This window comes from Manis javanica, chromosome 17 (genome assembly GCF_040802235.1).
Source record: "Manis javanica isolate MJ-LG chromosome 17, MJ_LKY, whole genome shotgun sequence".
NCBI lineage: Eukaryota > Metazoa > Chordata > Mammalia > Pholidota > Manidae > Manis > Manis javanica.
The window spans coordinates 12,314,076-12,333,671 of NC_133172.1; the positions used below are offsets into that span (position 1 = coordinate 12,314,076).

The 19,596-nt window shown below is 56.2% G+C and overlaps 1 protein-coding gene and 1 long non-coding RNA gene across 9 annotated transcripts in view; one reads left to right on the top strand and one right to left on the bottom strand.

Moving 5' to 3' along the window:
• Positions 1-19,596, top strand: part of LOC118971640 (uncharacterized) — a 33,115-nt gene that overhangs the window by 6,554 nt on the left and 6,965 nt on the right. Inside the window, exons 5-6 of the long non-coding RNA XR_012126848.1 lie at positions 7,582-7,699; positions 13,315-13,507. This is a non-coding gene — a long non-coding RNA (uncharacterized lncRNA). The remainder of the gene's footprint in view (positions 1-7,581; positions 7,700-13,314; positions 13,508-19,596) is intronic.
• LIPE (lipase E, hormone sensitive type) lies at positions 1,526-18,509 on the bottom strand. 8 transcript variants are annotated; one of them, XM_017654223.3, is made up of 10 exons: positions 18,271-18,509; positions 9,763-10,298; positions 7,556-7,646; positions 7,309-7,454; positions 6,938-7,123; positions 6,456-6,750; positions 5,439-5,666; positions 5,005-5,181; positions 2,522-2,943; positions 1,526-2,145 (listed from the first exon to the last, which is right to left on the bottom strand). In XM_017654223.3, exons 2-10 carry the CDS (start codon positions 10,276-10,278, stop codon positions 1,918-1,920), a joined length of 2,289 nt encoding a protein of 762 aa, XP_017509712.3. In that variant the 5' UTR covers positions 10,279-10,298; positions 18,271-18,509; the 3' UTR covers positions 1,526-1,917. The 8 variants fall into 8 exon arrangements, with proteins under 8 accessions (XP_017509712.3, XP_017509690.3, XP_017509695.3 ...); XM_017654201.3 differs by lacking the exon at positions 18,271-18,509 and adding an exon at positions 17,787-18,255; XM_017654206.3 differs by lacking the exon at positions 18,271-18,509 and adding an exon at positions 17,653-17,805.

Consider the following 19,596-nt stretch of genomic DNA (forward strand, 5'->3'; position numbering starts at 1 on the left):
CCCACCTTCCGTGGCCCCGCAGTGGCCCTGGATGTACCTGCACATTGCTGAGGCCTGAGGATAACATTTCTGTCCTCATCTGGCCCAGACCACTCCCTCCCACGTGAAATCCCCTTTGCTTTACATCCTCTTCTTTCCTGGTTAGCTTATTCCTTCTTCAGCTGCTCCTTAGAACCCTTCAGGACTCAGCCTTTCAGTGCCTGCCCCTGTATGGGGCCATTGTCCTTGGGGCTCTCTCTCTCCTCCCTCTGTCGTCCCCCCATCCATTCCTCTGAGGCACTAGTTCTAGAAGTGAGCACCTAGCTTGCTCTCTTGCATGTTCCCCAGATTGTCTCACAAAAAACCTTTTGATTTCTCCGTGTGCAATACAGCCCTCGGCACCTCCCATCCCCCTTGTACACACCTGAGCCTCCTGCTAGTAAAGAGACAGGCTCACTGTCCACCTGCTGCCCTGGCCGGACCTGAGTGTCATCTTTGTCCCTTTGTTGTCCTGTAACCTCTGCTCCACCCTCAGTAAGTTCTATTCACAACCTCAGTTCTGGCTCTGGGATCTGCTCCACCTCTATCCCTACTCCTTATCCATGAGGCCTCTGCCCTAGCTCAGGCCATGTCCCCAGCCTCCTCCATTGCCTCCCGGCTCCAGTCTAGACCTTTTCAGTCCTTCCCCCACTGTCCCAGCCGGCTCTCTCAGTCCTGTCCCTCTCCTGCTCAAAGCCCTTCTGTAAGCTTCCACTATCCTCCAGTTATAATACAAATTGCACACCAGGCCCTTTGTGATCCATTCCTGCTGACCACTCCAGGCCCCTCAGGCCACTCCCGACTTTGCACCTGACCTTCTGGCCAGGCACAGGCTTTGATCACTGCCCATTTTCTCTCACAACTTTGAATGTTTTTTCTGCCTAGCAAACTTGTGCTCATCCTTTTAAGTCAATCTCAGATCACCTCCTCTGCGAAGCCCTCTTTGACCACCATAGATGGAGCCCATGGTGGCGGTGACAGCCTGGTCTGGGTTTGTTTCCTCACCCTCCCTGCGTTCCTGAGGGCAGGCCCTAGGGAGAGATCATCTGCTCCAAACCCAGGGTCTGCAAAAGGGTGAAGTATCAGAATCTTGGTTAAGGGACTGAGTGATGGCTGTAGCTGGGCAGAGCTTAGACTTCCAGGATTTGGGGTGACCAGTTTGTTTCTGGTTTCTTGTTAGCTTTGCTCCAGTTCTCTAGGGAGTGGGGTTTTCTTTTCCTGGAGGGTGCTGGGACTGGGTTTACAGAGGGGAGTAGCAGAGGACCCAGAGTCCTCTGGCACCAGACCCGGATTAAGTCTGAGGGGAAGGTGGGTCTGTGTTAGTCGAGGAGCACGGTCTCTCAGCACCCAAGAATCCTGGCCCGCAGGCGAGAACTCTCCTTGCTCAGGACCCAGAAGTTGGGCCCCCAGCCTTACACTGTCCAGTCCTAGGTTTCTCGGGGCTCAGCAGCAGAGTCCGATGCTGCCCCCTGGTGGGCAAACCCTCATACTACTTGCGAGAGGCCAAACTAATTAAATACTTTTATTTACAAACAAACAAAAACAAACCCACCGGCAAGGTAGGGCCAGGGCCCGGCCCCTGCGGCGGTAGTAGCAGCAGTAGCAGACGGCGGTGGTGGAGCGCAGGCCCAGCTGACCCAGAGGCTGGTTGGTGCGCGCCCCCCACCCCAAGCCAGGGTCTCGGCTTTCGGCCCCGCCTCCTTTGCTGTACCCCGACTTAAGGTATAACCTGTTCCCTTCCCACCCGGCCCCAGGGACAGGTCGGATGGGCCAGGAACCCCTAGCCGGGGTCCCACCGCCCGGGACCTGGCGCGCATTCACCACGGAAGCCCGCTGAGATGGGAACAAGAGGCCTTTAGTGTCTCCCCCCGCGGCCCCCACGTCTCCGCGCTGCCCGGCTCAGATCGGGGGCGGGGCGGGCGCGGCGGTGCCGGGTGGAGTGAGGATCAGGCGGATGCGCTCCACGCACAGAGCGGCGGCCTGCCGCGTCTCCCGGCACAGCGCCGCCAGGCTCAGGAAGCCATGCGGCAGGTCCTCCACCACGCGCAGCGTCACGCGCTTGTCCAGGCTGCGGAGCCGCCGCGCGAACATGACCGAGTCGTCCAGCATGGGGTCCAGCGCGCACGCCTGCGGGAGGGCGCGGGTGGGGCACAGGGACCAGGCGGTTGGAGACATCGGGGGTGGGGGTGGAAGTTGGGGAATGAGCTTATCTGGTCTCTGCCCAGCTTCAACTTTCTCCCAGAGACCCACCGTGCCTTTTCCCCTTCCCCAACTCTCCAAGCCCAGGGGCCACCCCCAATGCCCTTTGGTGCTCAACAAGACTGCCAAATAAATGAGAGCCCTGACTGCTTTGCGTCTTCCCATAGCCAGGAAATACCTTCTGGAGGCCCACCTCGCCCTTCTGGCTGGGCTACCCACTTTTTCCAGCTCTGCTTTTGTGAGCTCTCTTCCCCAGGTGCACCTGCGCCCCACCCGCCACACTCTTTGCCCGTTTGGTGCTCACCACGATGTGCACGGGCGGCAGGCTCTGCAGCATGCTGTCAGGTGCCAGCAGCGGTGACATAAAGGGATTCTTGGAGATGGGTGATGAGTAGAGGGGCATCCGCATGGCACCCTGGCTCGATCGCCTTGGGTGGAAGCCTTCAGGAAAGGCGATACCCCCGCCATGGGCTTTGTCCTTGGTGCTCTGCTCACCTGGGACCTCAGCCTCCTCAGATGCATCCTCAGACCGCAGTAAGAAGCTGACGTCAGAGGGCGTGGAGGGGCCAAGTGTCTCCCCAGACAGTGACAACTCTGGGGTGTCAGTTGTCTTGGAGCTGCCCCTTAGGCTCAGGTCATGCAGGGTCAGGTTCTTAAGGGAGTCGGTGCCCAGTGGGGTCTCAGGCTGGGCCAGCGCTGCCTCTGACACGCTGCGTCGCATTGGCTCTGCGAGAGGAGCAGGGTCAGGGAGTGAGCTGGGGCGATGGATCTGCCTGACTGGTTGGTTGGGTGTGTGGGTGGCTCAGGAAAGTTCATGGGAAGGGCAGTGGCCTCTGGCGGAGGAGCTGCATCCTAGGGCTGTGGAGGCCTGGTGTGTTCCCCCAGACTCCCTCCTTGGGGGTGGGTGGGGAGCTCCAAGTGCCCCAGGCTGCAACTCCAAGGGGGAGGTGGCAGGAGTCACATGGTTATGGAGGTGGAGGTGTCCCAGTGAAAAGGTGGACATGAGCGTGTGGCTGTCTATGTGTGTGGTGACTGGGAAGGTTAAGTGTAGTCAGTTTGCTTCTGGGAGCCTTGGTTTCCTCCTCTGTAAAAAGGGGGAATCAATCCTATCCTTACCACCATAGGAGGTGGAGAGGACTCAGGGGGGTTAGGTATTGCTACCCCGAGGTCATAATATATCAGTATTACCAGGCCTGGTGCCCTGTTCAGTCATTTCCCTGGCCTCAGCACAAGGTCCAGCCAGCTTTGTCTGGCCACTTGACACAGAGGTTGTGAATGGATCAAAGTGGAGTAATGAGTAGGTCCGCATGGCATGAAAGGAGGCTCTGTTCACAGCAAGCTAAAACGTCTGGGGGGCCTATTTGGTTCCCAGAGGTCCCACATCTGTAGCCACATAGATCTGCTTCCCAAATTGCCTTCATGTTCCTCAGCTTTATCCCTTCCCTGTGAGTGACCAGGCAAGCAAGTGCCCAAATGCCAAGGGAGTGCTTCCAGCCCACCCGGTGTGCCCACTTTGGCCTCAGCTCCATTACATATATCAGAGCCACTGCTTACCCCTTGGGCCAGGATGCTATGTTTTTCAGTTTTTCACTTGTCTTCATAAATCCATGAAGGTAAAAAGCATGATATGAGTATAACTGTGTAAGTGCTCTGTGACCCAGATGGCCACTGGGGTAGACTGTTAACTCAGAGGCATAGGGCACAGCTCTTCAGGGGCGCCAGCTTGCTCAGGAAGTACCTGCCGGGCAGCTTTGTATAGGGTGCTTGGCACCAGTAAGTATGTGAAGTACTTACAACCATCTTATGAGGCAGGTACTCTTATTGTGCCCATTTCACAGAGGAGCAAAGCAAGGCTCACAGATACTATTACTTGCCACGTCACTCAGCAACCAGCAAGTACCTAAAACAATAGGGAGCTTGACTGGTGCTGCACTTGTTACCTTTATCCTATAAGGAAAATCCCAGTGCTCGATGGTCCGTGTGCCTAAAATTCAAATCTCTTTTAATTGGTTTCGTGTGTATTTATCTGCTTCCATTTGAATATCCTAAAATTAAAAGTTTAACTTAAAATATATTCAACGGGAATAATTTTCTGAATAATAGGGACTCCATCTACTTTTGAACATGCAATCACAATTACTCAGAAAATACTCTTGGTTTGCCCTAGATAGAAAATGAGTTGGTTGTACTTTAAAATCCTTAAATGTTAAAAAATGGTGGGAAAAAAACGGATCCCTGGATGGAAGTGATTTTGGGCTGCCTAAGGGTCCTGCCACCCACCCATGGTTGGGATTCTCCTCTACTTCTTGAGGCCTGTTCAGTGTGCTGGTGCCCCCACCAAACTCCTAGGCCAGCCCCAGGAGTGGGTATTACCCCATTTGCCTCTGTTAGAAGTCTGGAAAGAATCTAGGATGGCTGGAATCCCTCCTGATGGGGCTGGTGCGGCGGGACACAGCCGCCCTCTTGCGAGACCCTTGGCATTCTTGGGACTAAAAACCAGGACATGTGGCAGTTCTGGATTCTGAAAAGTCTGACTCCTTTCCCAGGGTGCCTTTCAGAGAGAGGCTGTTTGGGAAGCTGTATCCTATAGTTCCTGGGACCGTGAGATGACCTGGGGTACCAGAAGTCCTGGAATTTCTAGGATGTGGACTGTTGTGGGAAATCCAGGCTTTGTGGTAGAGACCAGGATCGAAAGGGGGCAGAGTACCCCTTGAGTGCCTGGTCCCTGAGTGTCCCAGGGCATAGCCCCTTTCCTGAATGGGTGTGCTAGGGGAGGGCTTCACTCACCTGCCACAGGCACTGAGTTTGTTTGGGACTTCTGCCTACTCAGCTCCAGGAAGGAGTTGAGCCATGAGGAGGCTCCCAGGCGGAGGTCTCGCAAGAGGGCGGCTGTGTCCCGCCGCACCAGCCCCATCATGCCCAGTGCCTTCTGATTGGAGTCGGAGTCGTCCTCTGTCTCCCCACCTGTGGAGTGTATGTGGGGGCTGAGTTGGTCTCTTCCCTTTCTAGGCCCAGTCTCAACACCCAGAGCTTCAGGCATCTGTGCTCCCAGGGACCCGAGAGTATCTGATCACTTCAGGAGGAACAAGCAGTCTGAGATTCCTTTCCTTAGCCTCTCCCCAGTTTGGGAGCCCCTCTCCCTAACTCTCTGCAGGACCTGGGCATCCACATACCTCCAGGCCCCAGCTCTGGGGCAGGGTGGGTGGCTGGGGGTCGCTTACCAGCATAGGCGCTGACACACTTGGAGAGCACGCTGAGGGGCAGCAGCGGGTCCATGAGGCTCAGAAGGCGGGAGGGGGAGACTGTAGGCTGCAGCATTGTGGCCGGGTAAGCTGCCATGATGCCATCGGGCACCCGCACCCCGTAGGCTGCTGCCCGAAGGGACACAGTGAAGCAGAGGTTCCCACCTGCGCTGTCCCCTGCGAGGCATATCCGCTCCCCAGTTGAGCCTGGTTTGGAGGGGGGCTTGGTCATGCCTGGCAGGGAGGAGCTCGAGCTCTGGGCCAGGAGCACTGGGCTCTCACAGGTGGCGTGTGAGGGCCTCAACCCTAAAGTCTAGCCAAGTGTAATTTTAGAGACTGATAAACTGAGGTAGGGATTTAGACCCACTTGGGGGTTCATGGTCAGGGAATCAGGCTGACTGAGGACATGGAGAAGCCCAGAGATGAGGAAGCTCTGGGAAAGTTTGAGGGGCTGAGGTCAGAAACAAGGAAGACTGGCAGAGGGAAAGGCGAGACCAAGGGCCCATTTCAGGAGGGCAGAGCATCTGCGGCCAGGAGATAGAGGCCCCCCACCCCCGCACCGCTCTAGGCCTCCCAAGGGGTGGGGAGTGGTAGGTCAGAGGAGCCAGAAGAATGGGTGGGATGGGTCAGGAAGCTGGTGGTGCAGGCAGCAGCAGTTGCAGAAGCAGGTGGAAGAAAGAAAAGGCCAGAAGAGATGGGAGGTATAGGGGGTGGTGTGTCAGGGCTGGAGTGGAGGAGAGGAGGCAGGAGGAGGAAGTGGTTGAGATGAAGGTCTGGGGAGCAGCGGGGCCTGGGGAAAGTGCTGAAGCAGAGCTGGAGGAGCAGGGCAGGGGTGCAAACCAGTGGCAGAGGGCTGAGTGGTAGGGCATGGAAGGGGAGGCAGGTGCAAGGGTGGGGTCTGAGCAACTAGATGGCGCACCCCCCGCAGTCTGGCTTGGGGGCTTTATCAGGCTGGGGCTGGGGTGGGGAACGGGTGGCAGTGAGGGCTGGGCTCACCCAGGAAGGCGCAGTGCTTGATGGCCCAGCAGTAGGCGTAGAAACACTCCTCCAGCGCGCGGGGGAAGGGGGCCTCGGGGGCCAGGGAGTAGTCGATGGAGAGGATGGGGACACCCAGCTCCTGGGCCCAGCTCTTGAGGTAGGGCTCATGGGACTTGGAGGTCTGGGCCACAAAGCCGCCACCGTGGATATGCACTATCAGGGAAGGTGAGCGGGGTGCCTGCTGGGGCCGTGGCCGAAGCTCCAGGCTCCACGGACCCTCGGACTTCACCAGGCTGCTGAGCTCCTCGCTGTTCTGGCGGGTGAGGGAGGAGGATGCGAGTGAGGCTGCAGTGGCCAGCCGGGGCCTCACCCCACCAAGGGCATGTGCTCAGAGAGACAGGATGGGGGCGGGGCAGTGGTGGCATCTGGTAGGAGGACTGTCTGTGCCCCTCGGCTCCGGCTCCGTACTTGTTCCTGGCAGAGGCAGGGAGGGGCCCTACCTGTCCTTCACGCAGGTCATAGGAGATGAGCCTGACGAGGATGGGCCCGGGGCCTGTGTGGGCCAGCGGGGGTGAGATGGTGACCATGAGCTTGGGGTCAGCAGTCAGTGGCATTTCAAAGGCCTTGGGTGGCAGGCTGAGCAGGCGGCTCACCCTCACAGTGGCTGATGCCATGTTTGCTAGAGACTGGTGGGAGGGAACAGAAGGGGTGCTGGGGAGGGACTATTCATGGGGGTTCCCTTCCCTTCCCAGTCGTTTCCCTCATGTGCTGTCCCTGAGCGTAGAACCCTACAGAGGCCTGATGTGGGTCTCTGGGCCTCTGTGTCCCCATCCTGTGACAGGTTGGGGCCTTCACAGGGCCCCATGCTCACCGATAACACCTCAATCTCGGTGATATTCCAGAAAGCTTTCCAGAAGTGCACGTCTAGGTTCTGTATGATCCGTTCAAACTCGGTCCCACGCAGCTCTGGATCGATGGCGAAGCGGCCACTGGTGAACAGGGAGCTGGCGGTCACACCTGGGTGTTGGGGGTGGTGTCAGCTCAAGTTGCCAGGACAGGGGCAGGAAGGAGGGACAGGAGGGAAAGTGAGGCAACCGGCCGGCCCAGCCAGGACTCACCGAGGCCCGTTTCATTGCGTTTGTAGTGTTCCCCGAAGGACACCAGCCCAATGGAGATGGTCTGCAGGAACGGCCGGATGGCGGGTGTGAACTGTGGAGAGAGGCTGCTGGGTCACCAGCCACCAGGAGAGGCACCCGGAGCAGGTGGGAATGAGGGTCAGAGACATGAGGGGGACGCGGTCATTCAGCAGACAGTGGGCTCCTCCTGGGTGTCAGACACTGTTCTGGGCACCCTCATGGAGCTGATGTTGTCAAAGGGAAGACACAGTATGCACTCGAAGACAGTAGGTGAAGGGGACACGAGTGGTGACTAGGAGTCAGGCTAGTTAGACGGGTCTCCAGGAGGGGACGTGAGGATGTATCCATGACTCGAGTGCAGACTGTTCCCTTCAGAGGGTGCAGCAAGCACAAAGGCTCTGAGGTGGCCTGAGCTTGGCATGGATAATGTGCATGGCTGTAGTGGGAGTGAGCCAGGGGAGAGGGGCAGAGGGTGAGAGACGCCAAGGGGGCTCACGTAGGGCCTGAGGAATTTGCATTTCTTCCAAATGGGGGTGGAACCATAGAGGGTGGTGAGTTGTGAGTAAGATGACATGGATTTCCTGAAAGTCAGCGATAACAGAGCTCTGATGCCAGACAGGCAGTGGGGACCGGTTATGGGGCAGCAGGAAGACAGATGGGAGATGGTCAGAGACAGACAGGGCCAAGGACCTTGAGTCAGAAAGACAGCCAAATGGGGAGACACAAAGTCTGAGAGAGAAGCCAGGCATCTAAGAAAAGACAATGGGGAGACAAGATCAGAGAAAAAAAGCCACAGGAGGCTGGGCAAGGGGCCAGCCAGGTTCTTCCATTCACTCAGCAAATACTGGCTGAGCTCCTACTGCATGCTAGGCATTGAGCTGGAGCAGGGGCTGAGTGGGCCCCGGACAGGAGTGACCTCTGCCTTCCTGGGGCTGGCATTTTACAGAGGAAGACTGTCATGCAACACAGCACAATTGGGCCTTCAGAGAGTAGCTGTCAGGCGTGGCCCCTGACTGGGAGCCCAGTGGGCCAGAGAGCACAGGGATGCCTGGCTACTGTGGCTGGGATTCTGGCCTGGGTGGCCCCAGGATCTCTCTCCTGGAACTCCAAGGTCACAGCCAGGACACAGGAAAGAGCCAGCTGGCCCAGCTGGGCTGATCAATACTTGTGGGTTCAGCTTAGGTGAGAGGAAGTTCCAGGGAACACCCAGGCTGGGTTGGTGAGGACAGCCTGCCCCACGGGTAAGCATGGAAAGCTGGGTGGGATGGAGGCGGAGACACTGCTCAGCTTAGTTACCACAGAGGTGGGTGAGGCCCAGAGAGGGTCTGAAGGGCTACAGAGTCATACAGCTCGATAACCCTGCTGGGGTTCCCTGATGTAGCTGGGGATGGGGGGACCTGCCACTGTCCCCAGATGGGGGCAAGTCAGGCCTCGGCTCTGAGTCTGGTGGCCAAATGACCCTCCGGTTTCCTGAGTCTCCACCCTCTTTCCCTTTGAGTCCAAGGCCTTGGGCTGCCTCCCTTTCAGTGCTGAGATGAGCTGTGCCTCCCTGACGGTGGTTTGGGGGTGGGCAGAGAGTGAGAGAAGGCCTGTAGCTGGATGTCAGTGCCCTGGTTCATGGAGGAGAGGGCCACTATCACCAACTCAGATTCCCTCCTTGGAATCTTGATTCTATAGTCTGAAAACCTTGATTCTATAGTTCCTTAGGTGAGTCAAAAAGCCCGGGCAGACCTGGGTCCAATTGAGCAGCTGTGGGGCCCCCTCCCCTTGAAAATCTGTACAATGGCACTAGCACCCTCCCTCCCCCCCAGGCCTCTGGCACAGATGACCAAATGGGGCATGCTTTTTACAAATGGGCCTTTGAGAACAATACTGACTACCCTCCCAGGGGCTCTCTAACTCAAATGACTTCAGGGGCTAGACAGGTCACATAAAAGAGTGAATGTGTCTCTTGAGCACGGATGATGGAGAGCAGTGGGGATCCTGGTGCAAAAAGCTGCCAAGATTTCTTACCACGTGGCAGATTGGAGACCCTGGCGTGGCTCTCTCTAGGCTTCAGCTTCCCCTGTCTGCTGTTTTCTGAATCTAGTAAGGCTGACCATTGTGGTTATTCTACTATACCATCAGGTCAGGTCAGGGCCCCCTGGCGCCTTCACTGTGGGCCCAGAGGGGCAGGGGAGGGGGCTCACCTGGAAGCCCAGGCAGCGGCCATAGAAGCAGCCCTTGTGCAGAGTGACGTACTCACGCAGGAAGTCAGCAGTGAGCCCCTCATCTCCCTCGAAGAAGAGCCCTCCTGGCTGGTTGGCGGCCAGCAGGTGCTGGGCATAGTAGGCCAGAGCACGGAGCTGGGTGAGGGCAGCCAGGTAGGCCTCGAGTTCAGCCAGGTTGTGGCTGGTGCGGAAGAAGATGCTGCGGCGGTTGGCAGCCACATAGCGGGATTTGTGCAGCAGGTGTGCCAGGCAGCAGCGGGCTGTGTGCACCAGGCTGCGGTACCCATTGGCAGGAGTCTCTGCATCCAGGTCAAAGAGGTGCGCCACGCCTAGCAGGCGGCCCAGGAGTGGCTCCAGCCCCAGCGCCTGTTCCCGAACACCCTCAAAGACGCCTGACAGCCGCCTTGCTGTCTCCCCAGGGCCCTGGCTCGAGAAGAAGGCCATGTTGTCCTCTGCCAGAGTCACCAGTGACTGGGTCATTGTGCGCAGATCCATGCTGTGTGTGAGCCGCGAGGCTGCGGGCAGGTGGGGAGGCCTGTTAGGCAGGGCTGGATCTCCCCTTGCTCAGCTGGGAGTGCAGGAGTCCAGGCTCTCCTCCCCTCCTCCGGCAGACCCACATCCGGCCCCAGCCTCCTGCTTCAGACCCAAGGGTGGAGTCTAGGGCCCCATCACCTGCCTTCCATAGGACCCACAATCCAGATACCCAGACCCTTTCTCACTTGCCAAGAGCCAGGAGTTTGATCCCTCCGCCCCTTCTCCCTCAGCCCCAGATCCCTCTTCTCCAGGCTCAGGAGCCCCCGCTCGCTCCTATTTGGGACTCTTACTGGCTTCCTAGCTCCAGCATCTCTCCTGCAACCCAGGAGCCTACCTACCCCTCTTTCTTCCTTCAGGAATTCAGGCATCTGCCTTTATTTACTCCCCTAGGGTTCAAGACTCCTAGGTTCTGAGAAGCTAGACCCCATCCCAGGACCCAGGAGTTCAGGACCCTATTCTCCCTCCTTCTCAGGCCCCAGGCATTGCCCACAGGCCCTTCCACTCCACCAATATTTGGAAGAGTTCAGCCCTCAGCCTGCCCATTCCCATCTACCTGGTGGTGTTCCCAGCATTCTGGTCCCAAGCCCAATTCTCTTCCTGAACCCAGGAGCTTATAATTCTAGCCTTACTTAAAACTGAGGAGTCACTCCTGCCCCCTCCAGGTTTCTCATGTGGCTGTGGGACCCCCTCCAAACTCCAGTTCTCTCCCTGGTCCTCCATGGGATCCCCAAAACTCAGTCCCACTGCTGGGCCCCCTGGCCTTTGGGCCTGTCCACTTGGCTCCGACTGCACAGGCCAGCCTGCTCCGCTGCCTGGAGCAGCACTACTCATCACTGCCTTTAACCTTGAGTGCACTGCGCCAGACTCGTGCTAAGAGCTTTCTATGTGTTTGCTCATTTAGTCCTTGCTAACCCTGCGAGGCCCAGACTGCCTTGGTTCATGTTTCAACTATTATTGGCGGCATCCCCATTTTACAGGAGAGGAAACTGAGGCTCAGAGGCATTAAGTAAGGAGCTGAAGGTTGCACTGCAAGTGGCAGAGCAGAATTCAGGCCCCGGCCTCTGGCTGCAGTGCTGTTACTTATGCTAGTCTTCCTTCTGGGGCTCTGGAGACTGGGCCTCTGGCTCTCACCCTCAAATACTTGCCTTGGATTAGGCCTGACTCCCCACACTTCAGAGTCCCTAGTGATCTTCTCTCTAGGATCCCTGTCCTGATCTCAGGTCCTGGACAAGCTGCCCTGCGCCCTTTGGTGGGGATGCTGCCCTCTGCACCAGTGACCCTTCCCTCCTGAAGCCCACCCAGCACCTTGCCTGGCTCCTGGGCCGATGGTGCTCTGATCCCCTGGAAGGTGTCTCCTCTCCCTTGCAGGCCCTGGGGCTTGGCAGCAGCCATTCCTGTCTCTCAGCTGGCTATGCACTCACCCCTCCCAGACCTCTTCTGAGCTCCTGGGCTGGGACTGCTGGACTGTGGCTAGCACCAGTAGCAGCTCGGGTGATAAAACGGGGGAGGGGCCCAGCCTGCCCAGGGGATGGCCACCCGCTCCACCTCCAGCCCAGAAAGGACAGTAAGCACCACGTGCTGTAAACAGAGAACAGGGCCCGGCTCCCTGCCCCCTCTGCACGCTCCCAGCCCCAGCTCAGCTGGAGTCCTTGTCCCAGGCTCCTCTGCCTTAGAGCCCAGAAATCTGGGCCTCCAGCCCCACCATCTCTGATCCAGGGAGGGATCCCCAGCTTCGTCAACAATTAAAAACTGAGGCCGCTGGGCCTCCTATCCCCATCTCCCTTAGGACCCAGGAGTCTTACCCCAAGTCCTGAACAAACTGTCCCCTCTCCCCCAGCCAGGCTGCCTTCCCTCTCCCCAGGGTGGATTCAGGCCCAGTGATCTCAGCTCCCGCCCCCCAGGCTGGCCCTGGCACAGGCGGCCCCAGCTGTTGGGGGGAGTGAGAGGGTAACCAGCCCTTCCTGTCCCTCCTGGGAGGACAAAAGTCAATTAAGGGCAGTGCCAAGCTCAGCTAGGGGTCTGAGCCACAGGTCCTACTGTGTGGTATTCCATATCGGGCACTCTATACCTGCCACTTACCCTTCACAGCTCATCCTACTGTGACTGTCACCTCCACCTCACACATGGGGATCTAAGGCTCAGAGAGACACTTCACCTATGTCGTTCCACATGCTCCTGGCCTGGCCAGCTCTCTCACCCTTCAGGTCTCAGCTGGTCATTTCCCGGAAGAGGCACCCCCTAACTGCTCCTCCTCATCTAAGTAATGATACCTCCATCATTACTATCTTAAATTCTTCTTCCTATAATTTTACACATTTGCAATTATATGTTTGTTTGCTGTTTGTTGTTTATCTCCCCCCCAGGGGCAGAACCAAGTATTATGGAGCTTTGGAGCTTATGTGTGGAGGTGGGGCTCTTTAGGAAAAGGAATATGAAATCATAAATACAAAATTAGGTACAGGGTCTTGGGAGGGGCTCCGTGCCAGTGAGAGGCCTGGGGCCTCAGCGTCACTTCCTTGGCTGTAGGAGAACCCTGTCTCTCCTCCTTCATGCTTCAAGAAAGTGTGACGAGTCAGAGTGGGAACAGAAGCCAGTGAGTGGGAGGCTGGGGAGGGACCACCCCATCCCAGGACAAACAGATGGCTGGACACAGGCCTCTGAGGCGTGTGTTTTGGAGTTGGCTCTAAGTTTTGGTGGCTGTGACAATGGAACACTGGCCCAAGCCGCTTGCCAGGTGATCCTGAATGAGGATCACCTCATTTCCAGGAGGTTTCTCCACCTGGAAACTGCACTTGATATCCTGCTCACTGAGGCCAGAAATGCGCCTGGAAGCAGTACCCCATGGGTGGCATTTTCCATGCACGGTTGGCTTTGTGGGCCTCACTTGGCCTCACTGAGATGTGTACTGGGTCATTTTTCTCTGTGGTGCTTACCACTGTCTAACATGCTGTATCATTTATTATTTGTGTTGTGTGCCTTCTGTCTCCCTCACTATAGTACAGGCTCCCTGCGTGCAGGGACTGTTTCATTCACTGCTGTACCCCAGCCCTGGCAGGGTGCCTGGGCCACAGCCAGCACATAGTACTTGGTGCTTGATGGACTGCGAATCCCACTCTGAAGCTGCTGTCATTTACTTCCCATCTATGGGGCAGGGCTCCTTGAAGATGAGGGCAGAGGAGACCTGGACAGGGTAAGTGAAATGCACAAAGCAGTAGGGAAGAGGCCAGATTCCAGGGCTCTGCCCTTTGCTCTACTCCAGGAGGCTCCCTGGAATTAGTTGGGCTGGGTAGAGGTGGGAGGAAGGGATGCTGAGGTTGCCAGAAACTTGCAAGAATCTCAGACAGAGGGCACTGGGGCAGGGCAGGCCAGCTAGGGCCACAGGCAAGGACTGGGGCAGAGGTAGGGCTGAGAGGTTCTGCCACCTGGGCACCAGCCCTTTGCCCTAAAGAGCCACAGAACAGCTGGACCCAGGCAGCCTGAATTTTGGCCCCTGGAGACAGAGCAAGGGTGAGAAGAGCAGTGGGAAGTGAGGATATGATGGGAGGAAGAGCCAGGTCTGGGGCCTGGGAGGGGCAAGGGCTTCAAAAGGGGAGGCTGGGGTGGTGGAAGAGGGAGTATAGGCCACTCCCTGAGTGTATCTGCATAAAAGAGCTGCTCTAAAGGCTGCTGTGTTCTCACATGCTTTACATGAACTAACTCATTTCATCCTCCTCACAACCCATGAGGTCAGGGCCACTGCAGTTAAGAAAACAGGCAGGGAGAGGGGACCGCCCTGGGTCACAGAGCCAGCAAGGATGACACTGCTTGTCTGTGCTGTGTTTCTGTGTGTCACTACTCTCCTTCATGTCTCAGCTGTGTGCTTTCTAGGTGGTCAGTTACGAGTGTGTCTGAAGTTCACACACATATATGTACACATGTAGGTATGTGTCATGTCTGATTGTCCTGGCCTGTGTTTGTGGGAGGGTCTGTGTGTTTTGAATGTTTCTTAACATTAAAACGTGTCTGAAGGCACGTTTGTATGCATGCGTCATGGCCCATTTATGTTTCTCAGTCTGTAAGTATATCTGCATATTTCTCTTGGCCTATGAGATTGTGTGGGTATGTGGTTTTTTTGTTTTTTGGTATGTGTTTTTACGTGAATGAATGCATATCTTGGTGTGTTGTGTGGTATGCATCTTTTCCCATTTGCTCAAGCCAGAATGCAGGGCATCATCCTGGTCACCTGCCACTCCCATTCAATCCATCACGAAGTCCTGTCCGCTCTGCCCCTAGCAACCTCTGGAACCTGGCTCTACTCTGCTGCCCCCTCATCTGGATGATTGTAACAACTCTTTACATGTCTCTGATTTTGCCCCTTCAATTGCTTTTCCACATAGTAGCCAGAGAACCTTTCTAAAACTTAAATCTGGTTATACACTCACAACCTTTCAACACCCCCCACCCCTTGCTTTAAGGATAAAGCCCCAAATCCTGGATGAAGCCTCCCAAACCAGGCACCATCTGGGCCCCCTGCATGCCCTGCCCCTCTCTCCCTTCCCTCTCTTGCCGCTCTCTGCACACAAGAATGTGCTGCTTCCTTGGGCCTCAAGGTCTCTGCCAGAGCTGTCCTCTTGGCCCTCCCTGTCCCCTTGCCCAGCAGTCAATGCCTGTGCATCCTTAGGTCCAGTGGCACTTCATTGGGAAGCCTCCCTCTTACATTTTCACAGGATTTCCCTCTTATATTTATGATGCTTTACATCTGATTTGTGGGATTATTTGATTAATGTCTATGTTCCCAGCTCAAATATGAGTCAGTCCTCACCATCGAGAGCCCAGGCCTGGCACAGGTGTTCAGTGAATGTTTGCTGAACGAATCTGTGCAACTGGAGTCTTTGGGGTTCAGAATCAAGGTTGGAGTACATAGCAGTTTTAAGCTCATACACTCCCTGCCCTCAGGAGGCTGGGGACAGCCATCTCTCTGCCCTCACAGGCCAGGTAAGGAAGCACAGGGGACCTCGGTCTCTCAGAGCCTCAGTGTCCTCGTCTGGGAAATGGGGTGATAATAACGACACTGGTATCATGGTTACTGGCAAGGTCGAGATGATCAGGACAGCTTTGGCCAGCCTGATGCCCTCAGGGTAGGGGTTAGGGTCTGATTCACCCATCTGGGACCCAGCACCAGGGCAGGGCCTCAGGAAATGACAGGTGAATCACAGAACTTGCTTGCAGGAATAAGCCTCTAGAAGTAGGTGGGTCTATGGCTTTGTGAGTAGGAATGGCTCGGCCCTGTGCAGGAAGCCCTATGCAAGAGGAATCTGACTTCTCATGACAACCCTAAGGGCAGTATGATTATAATTATCCCCATGTTACAGTTCATGCATTCCTCTACTCATTTACTCAATAAATATCTGAGTACCTGTGTGCCTGGCATAGCAGGCTCTGGAAATGTGGGGTAAACAAGGCAGACACAGCCTCACTCTTTAGGAACTCACTGTCTAGTGGGAATGACAGTATAATAGCTTCTGCCCCTCCTAAGGACTTGCTGTGTGCCAGTGCCAAATGCACCACACTCATTCAGACCTCAGACCTTTTCTTTTCTTTCTTTCTTTTTTTTTTTTGTGGTTTTCCTTATCTTGGTGAGTTTTTTTTTTTTTTTTTTGAGAGGGCATCTCTCATATTTATTGATCAAATGGTTGTTAACAACAATAAAATTCTGTATAGGGGGGTCAATGCTCAATGCACAATCATTAATCCATCTCAAGCCTAATTCTCGTCAGTCTCCAATCTTCTGAAGCATAACGAACAAGTTCTTACATGGTGAACGAATTCTTACATAGTGAATAAGTTCTTACATGGTGAACAGTACAAGGGCAGTCATCACAGAAACTTTTGGTTTTGATCACGCATTATGAACTATAAACAATCAGGTCAAATATGAATATTCGTTTGATTTTTATACTTGATTTATATGTGGATCCCACATTTCTCCCTTTATTATTATTATTATTTTTATTTTTAATAAAATGCTGAAGTGGTAGGTAGATGCAAGATAAAGGTAGAAAACATAGTTTAATGTTGTAAGAGAGCAAATGTAGATGATCAGGTGTGTGCCTGTAGACTATGCGCTAATCCAAGCTAGACAAGGGCACTAAAACATCCACGGATGCAGAAGCTTTCTCTCAAAACGGGGGGGTGAGGTTCTAAGCTTCACCACTGTTGTTCTCTGATTTCTCACCTGATGGGCCCCCTGCGACTGTGCCTGTCTTAGGTTGTTCCTCCCTTCAGGAATCTTACCCGTCAGACAGACCTTTTATGCCTATTTTATAGCTCAGAAAGTTGAGGCAGGGAAGAGGGAGCCTGTTGCCCACTGTACCTCAGCTCATAACCTGTAGAACCAGGTCTCTAATGTCCATGCTCTTAACATGGTCTATTCTGTCTGTGAGCACCCTGTCCTGCTTGTGAGGCTGTGTTTTGCAGTGCCAATGCCCTCAGGTCACAGTCTGAGCCTGTCTAAGTCTGTGTGTATGCATCTGGAGTCAACTCTAGTTCTATCCTTGCCTAATGATGCAGCCTGTGGCAGGGAGAAAGATGAGTCAGGAGTCTCTGGGCCTTGGGCCTATGTCAGTTTCTTTCCTGCACAGGAACTTCTCATAGGTCCTCACCTGGATTGACAAATACCTATAATCTAGCAAGGACTTGATGTGTGCCCTTGCCTGAGGCTCACAGCATCTCTCACAGCATCTCTCTTTGGTCTGCCAATCTTTCTCCTGCCTGCTGAGATCTGTAAATATTGTGACACCCTAGGGAACCCAGGTGACAGACAGCCTTCCCTTCTCCTCAGGAAGGGTGTGGCAGTCCAAAGCCAACCCAGGGCCCCCTAGTCCTAGAAGGAATGGGGTCAGGAAGTTAGGCTCCAGCAGAGTCGGACTGAAGCAGGTGGACTGACAACAAATGGTTCAAAGGACTGAAAGGAGGATGGGGGAGCAGAACTGGTTTGAGTGGTACTGGCCCCAAGGCATTCCCCAGCACAGGGCCACCCTTCCTCCTACCGTTCCCTGACTCACCCCTAAATTTCCTCTTTGGGCAACAGCTTCCAAATCTCTTCCCCATTACTTTCTCAAGAGTGCCAACAACCTGAAAATCAGCACTTGAACCATTTCCCAGATGGGAAACACTGAAGGCAGGGGTTGCCTACGGGCACACAGCGAATACCAGGCCTGAGTTGGAACGCTGGTCCAGGAGACTCGCCTTCTGGACTCTCCTCCAAGAGGGTACAGGGGCGTCCTGTAGTTTCTCTTGGGGGATATTCCATTTCCAAATCACCCCTTTTTCACAATGGATCATCCCCGTACCCACCTCCCGCAGGAAGGCAGTAGGCTAGCTCACGGGCTTCCCCACTTTTCGTGGCAGTGGGTCAGTCTGCAGAGTCCCCAGTTTGCCGCAGAATGTCTAAGGTTCCTCTGGGCTGCTGCCGGTCCCCGAGCGCTCACCTTTGGCCTTGGCTTTTCGCCACCGCTGGCGGCTGCGGCTCTTGGACTCATCTTTGGTCCTCTTCGAGGCCGGGGCCCCAAGGGCCCCAGCGGGACCAGCTCCCCTGGCCAACTCCATCAATTATCCGCGGTCCCTGAGCTGGGGCCCATTTCAGCTTCCAGGCCACACTCGGAGGGCCAATCCTAACAGCACGCCACTGCCGTGCCCCCATACCACCCAATCCCGGGCTCGCTCTTGTCTGAGTCCTGCCCCTTGAGCAATCCAGACCTTACTCCACAGCTGGACTCCGCCCCCAATCGCTAATTCCTAAGGCATGGTCATGCCCCCTCTCGCATTAAAGGGCCCGCGACCAGCAAAAATGCAGCCCCGGAGGCGGCGAAAAGCGTCCTTCGGGCAGGTCTAGAAGGGAGTCTCGCGGGGGTCCCGCCATCAGGGAAGCCTCGACATTTTTGTGTTGCCTCTCGGTTTCGCCTCCCCACTCACCTTCCCACGTAGGGATCCCCTAGAACGTGACCCGGCCCACTCGCTGGCGGGGAAGCGCGGGGCACCGCTGAGCCTCCTCCTGGGGCGGGGTTGGGGGGATAAGGGGCGGGCGAGGACCTCGGTCACTTCAAAGCCAAGGCGGGGTGCCACCACTGGAGGCGTGGCTCTGCCTGCCAGCCGTTAGAAGAGAAAGCCCCGCCTTCTCCCCTTCCCCTGTCTCCTATTTCTCCAATTGCTCTTTCTCGGGGTTCTTTTCCCAGCCCTCTCCCTCCCCGCAAGAAAGGAAAGGAAGTGGGAAAGAGACCGCTTGGCGCCTGCGCACTAGCCCCAAGTGGGCGGTGCGCCGCGGGAAGCGGTGGTTTTGGGAGCCATGCGTGCCTAGGAAAAGGCGGGAAACAGGAGGCTCGAGGCTCGCGCATGCGCGCACACTCAGCTGCCTCTCCCGTCGGTCGAGGGGAGGCGGCCCTGTCTGCCGCGGCCGTGTGGTGAGGACTTACTTTGATACTGGGTTCTAGGGGTCTAGGGAAACAGCTCTTCTTCCTCAGCGCCAGAAACGCAACCCTCAAAGCCTCTTTTCAACCTGCCCCTCTTCCCCGCCGTCCCAAAGCATGCCAACAGCCTGTAGAGACACCAGTTACCCTCTTAGCCCTGAGAGAGACGGGCCAGCGTTTCTGGGAGGGGCAGGCCTCTGTGCTGAGACCACCATTGTCGGCCCTTTGGACTAGCCTGGCCCTACGGGCACCCCCAGCTTCTGGGTTGGGGCCGCACTGTTTCCCCTGGGGCGCAACAAGTGACCCCTCTTCTCATGGATAAAGCTTGCGTGCCCTCCCTCCTGAAGGGCTGGGCTTTTGGGCCTAGATGCGGAGCAGGGCCCGAGCCCCGCAGAGCTGGAGCCTGCCCCCCAGGGACATCAGCGCGTGCAGCCGGCACCCTCCCAGCCTGCTCCCCCAGCTCGGCCTCCAGCCAGCCTGACCTTAAGGGACCTCTGGCGGACCCCATGATCCCAGGCTCCGCCTTCCTGAGAACACAACCCTCAAGGCCGTCAGGCCCGGCCGGACTGGGACTCCCCTTGGCGGGCCGCCTGGTAGAGCAAGGGTCTGCCTGCCCGCGGATGGCCCACCTGGAGAGCTCAAGAATGCTCACGCCCCGATTCTCGGCCTAGTGGGGATGGAACTTCACGAAGGTAAGGGCCCACATTCAGCATTGTGTCGCTGTTGCCCACAGCACTGTCCACCACAGAGCTGTGCTCAGAGAGTTTGGGGACAGGTGGATGAATACCGTCGGGAGGGCAGCTTCCCCGGTTCCCGGCCCCTCGCCCACAGCCCT

Bases quoted from the DNA above. Each gene is read 5' to 3' on its own strand.
- LIPE (XM_017654201.3), bottom strand. From the start codon at position 17,904: ATGGAGTTGGCCAGGGGAGCTGGTCCCGCTGGGGCCCTTGGGGCCCCG. The intron at 7,455-7,555 runs GTGAGTCCTGGC...CCCAACACCCAG, and splicing joins ACGCAATGAAACGGGCCTCG to GTGTGACCGCCAGCTCCCTG. The intron at 2,944-5,004 runs GTGAGTGAAGCC...CTCCTCTCGCAG, and splicing joins AAACTCAGTGCCTGTGGCAG to AGCCAATGCGACGCAGCGTG.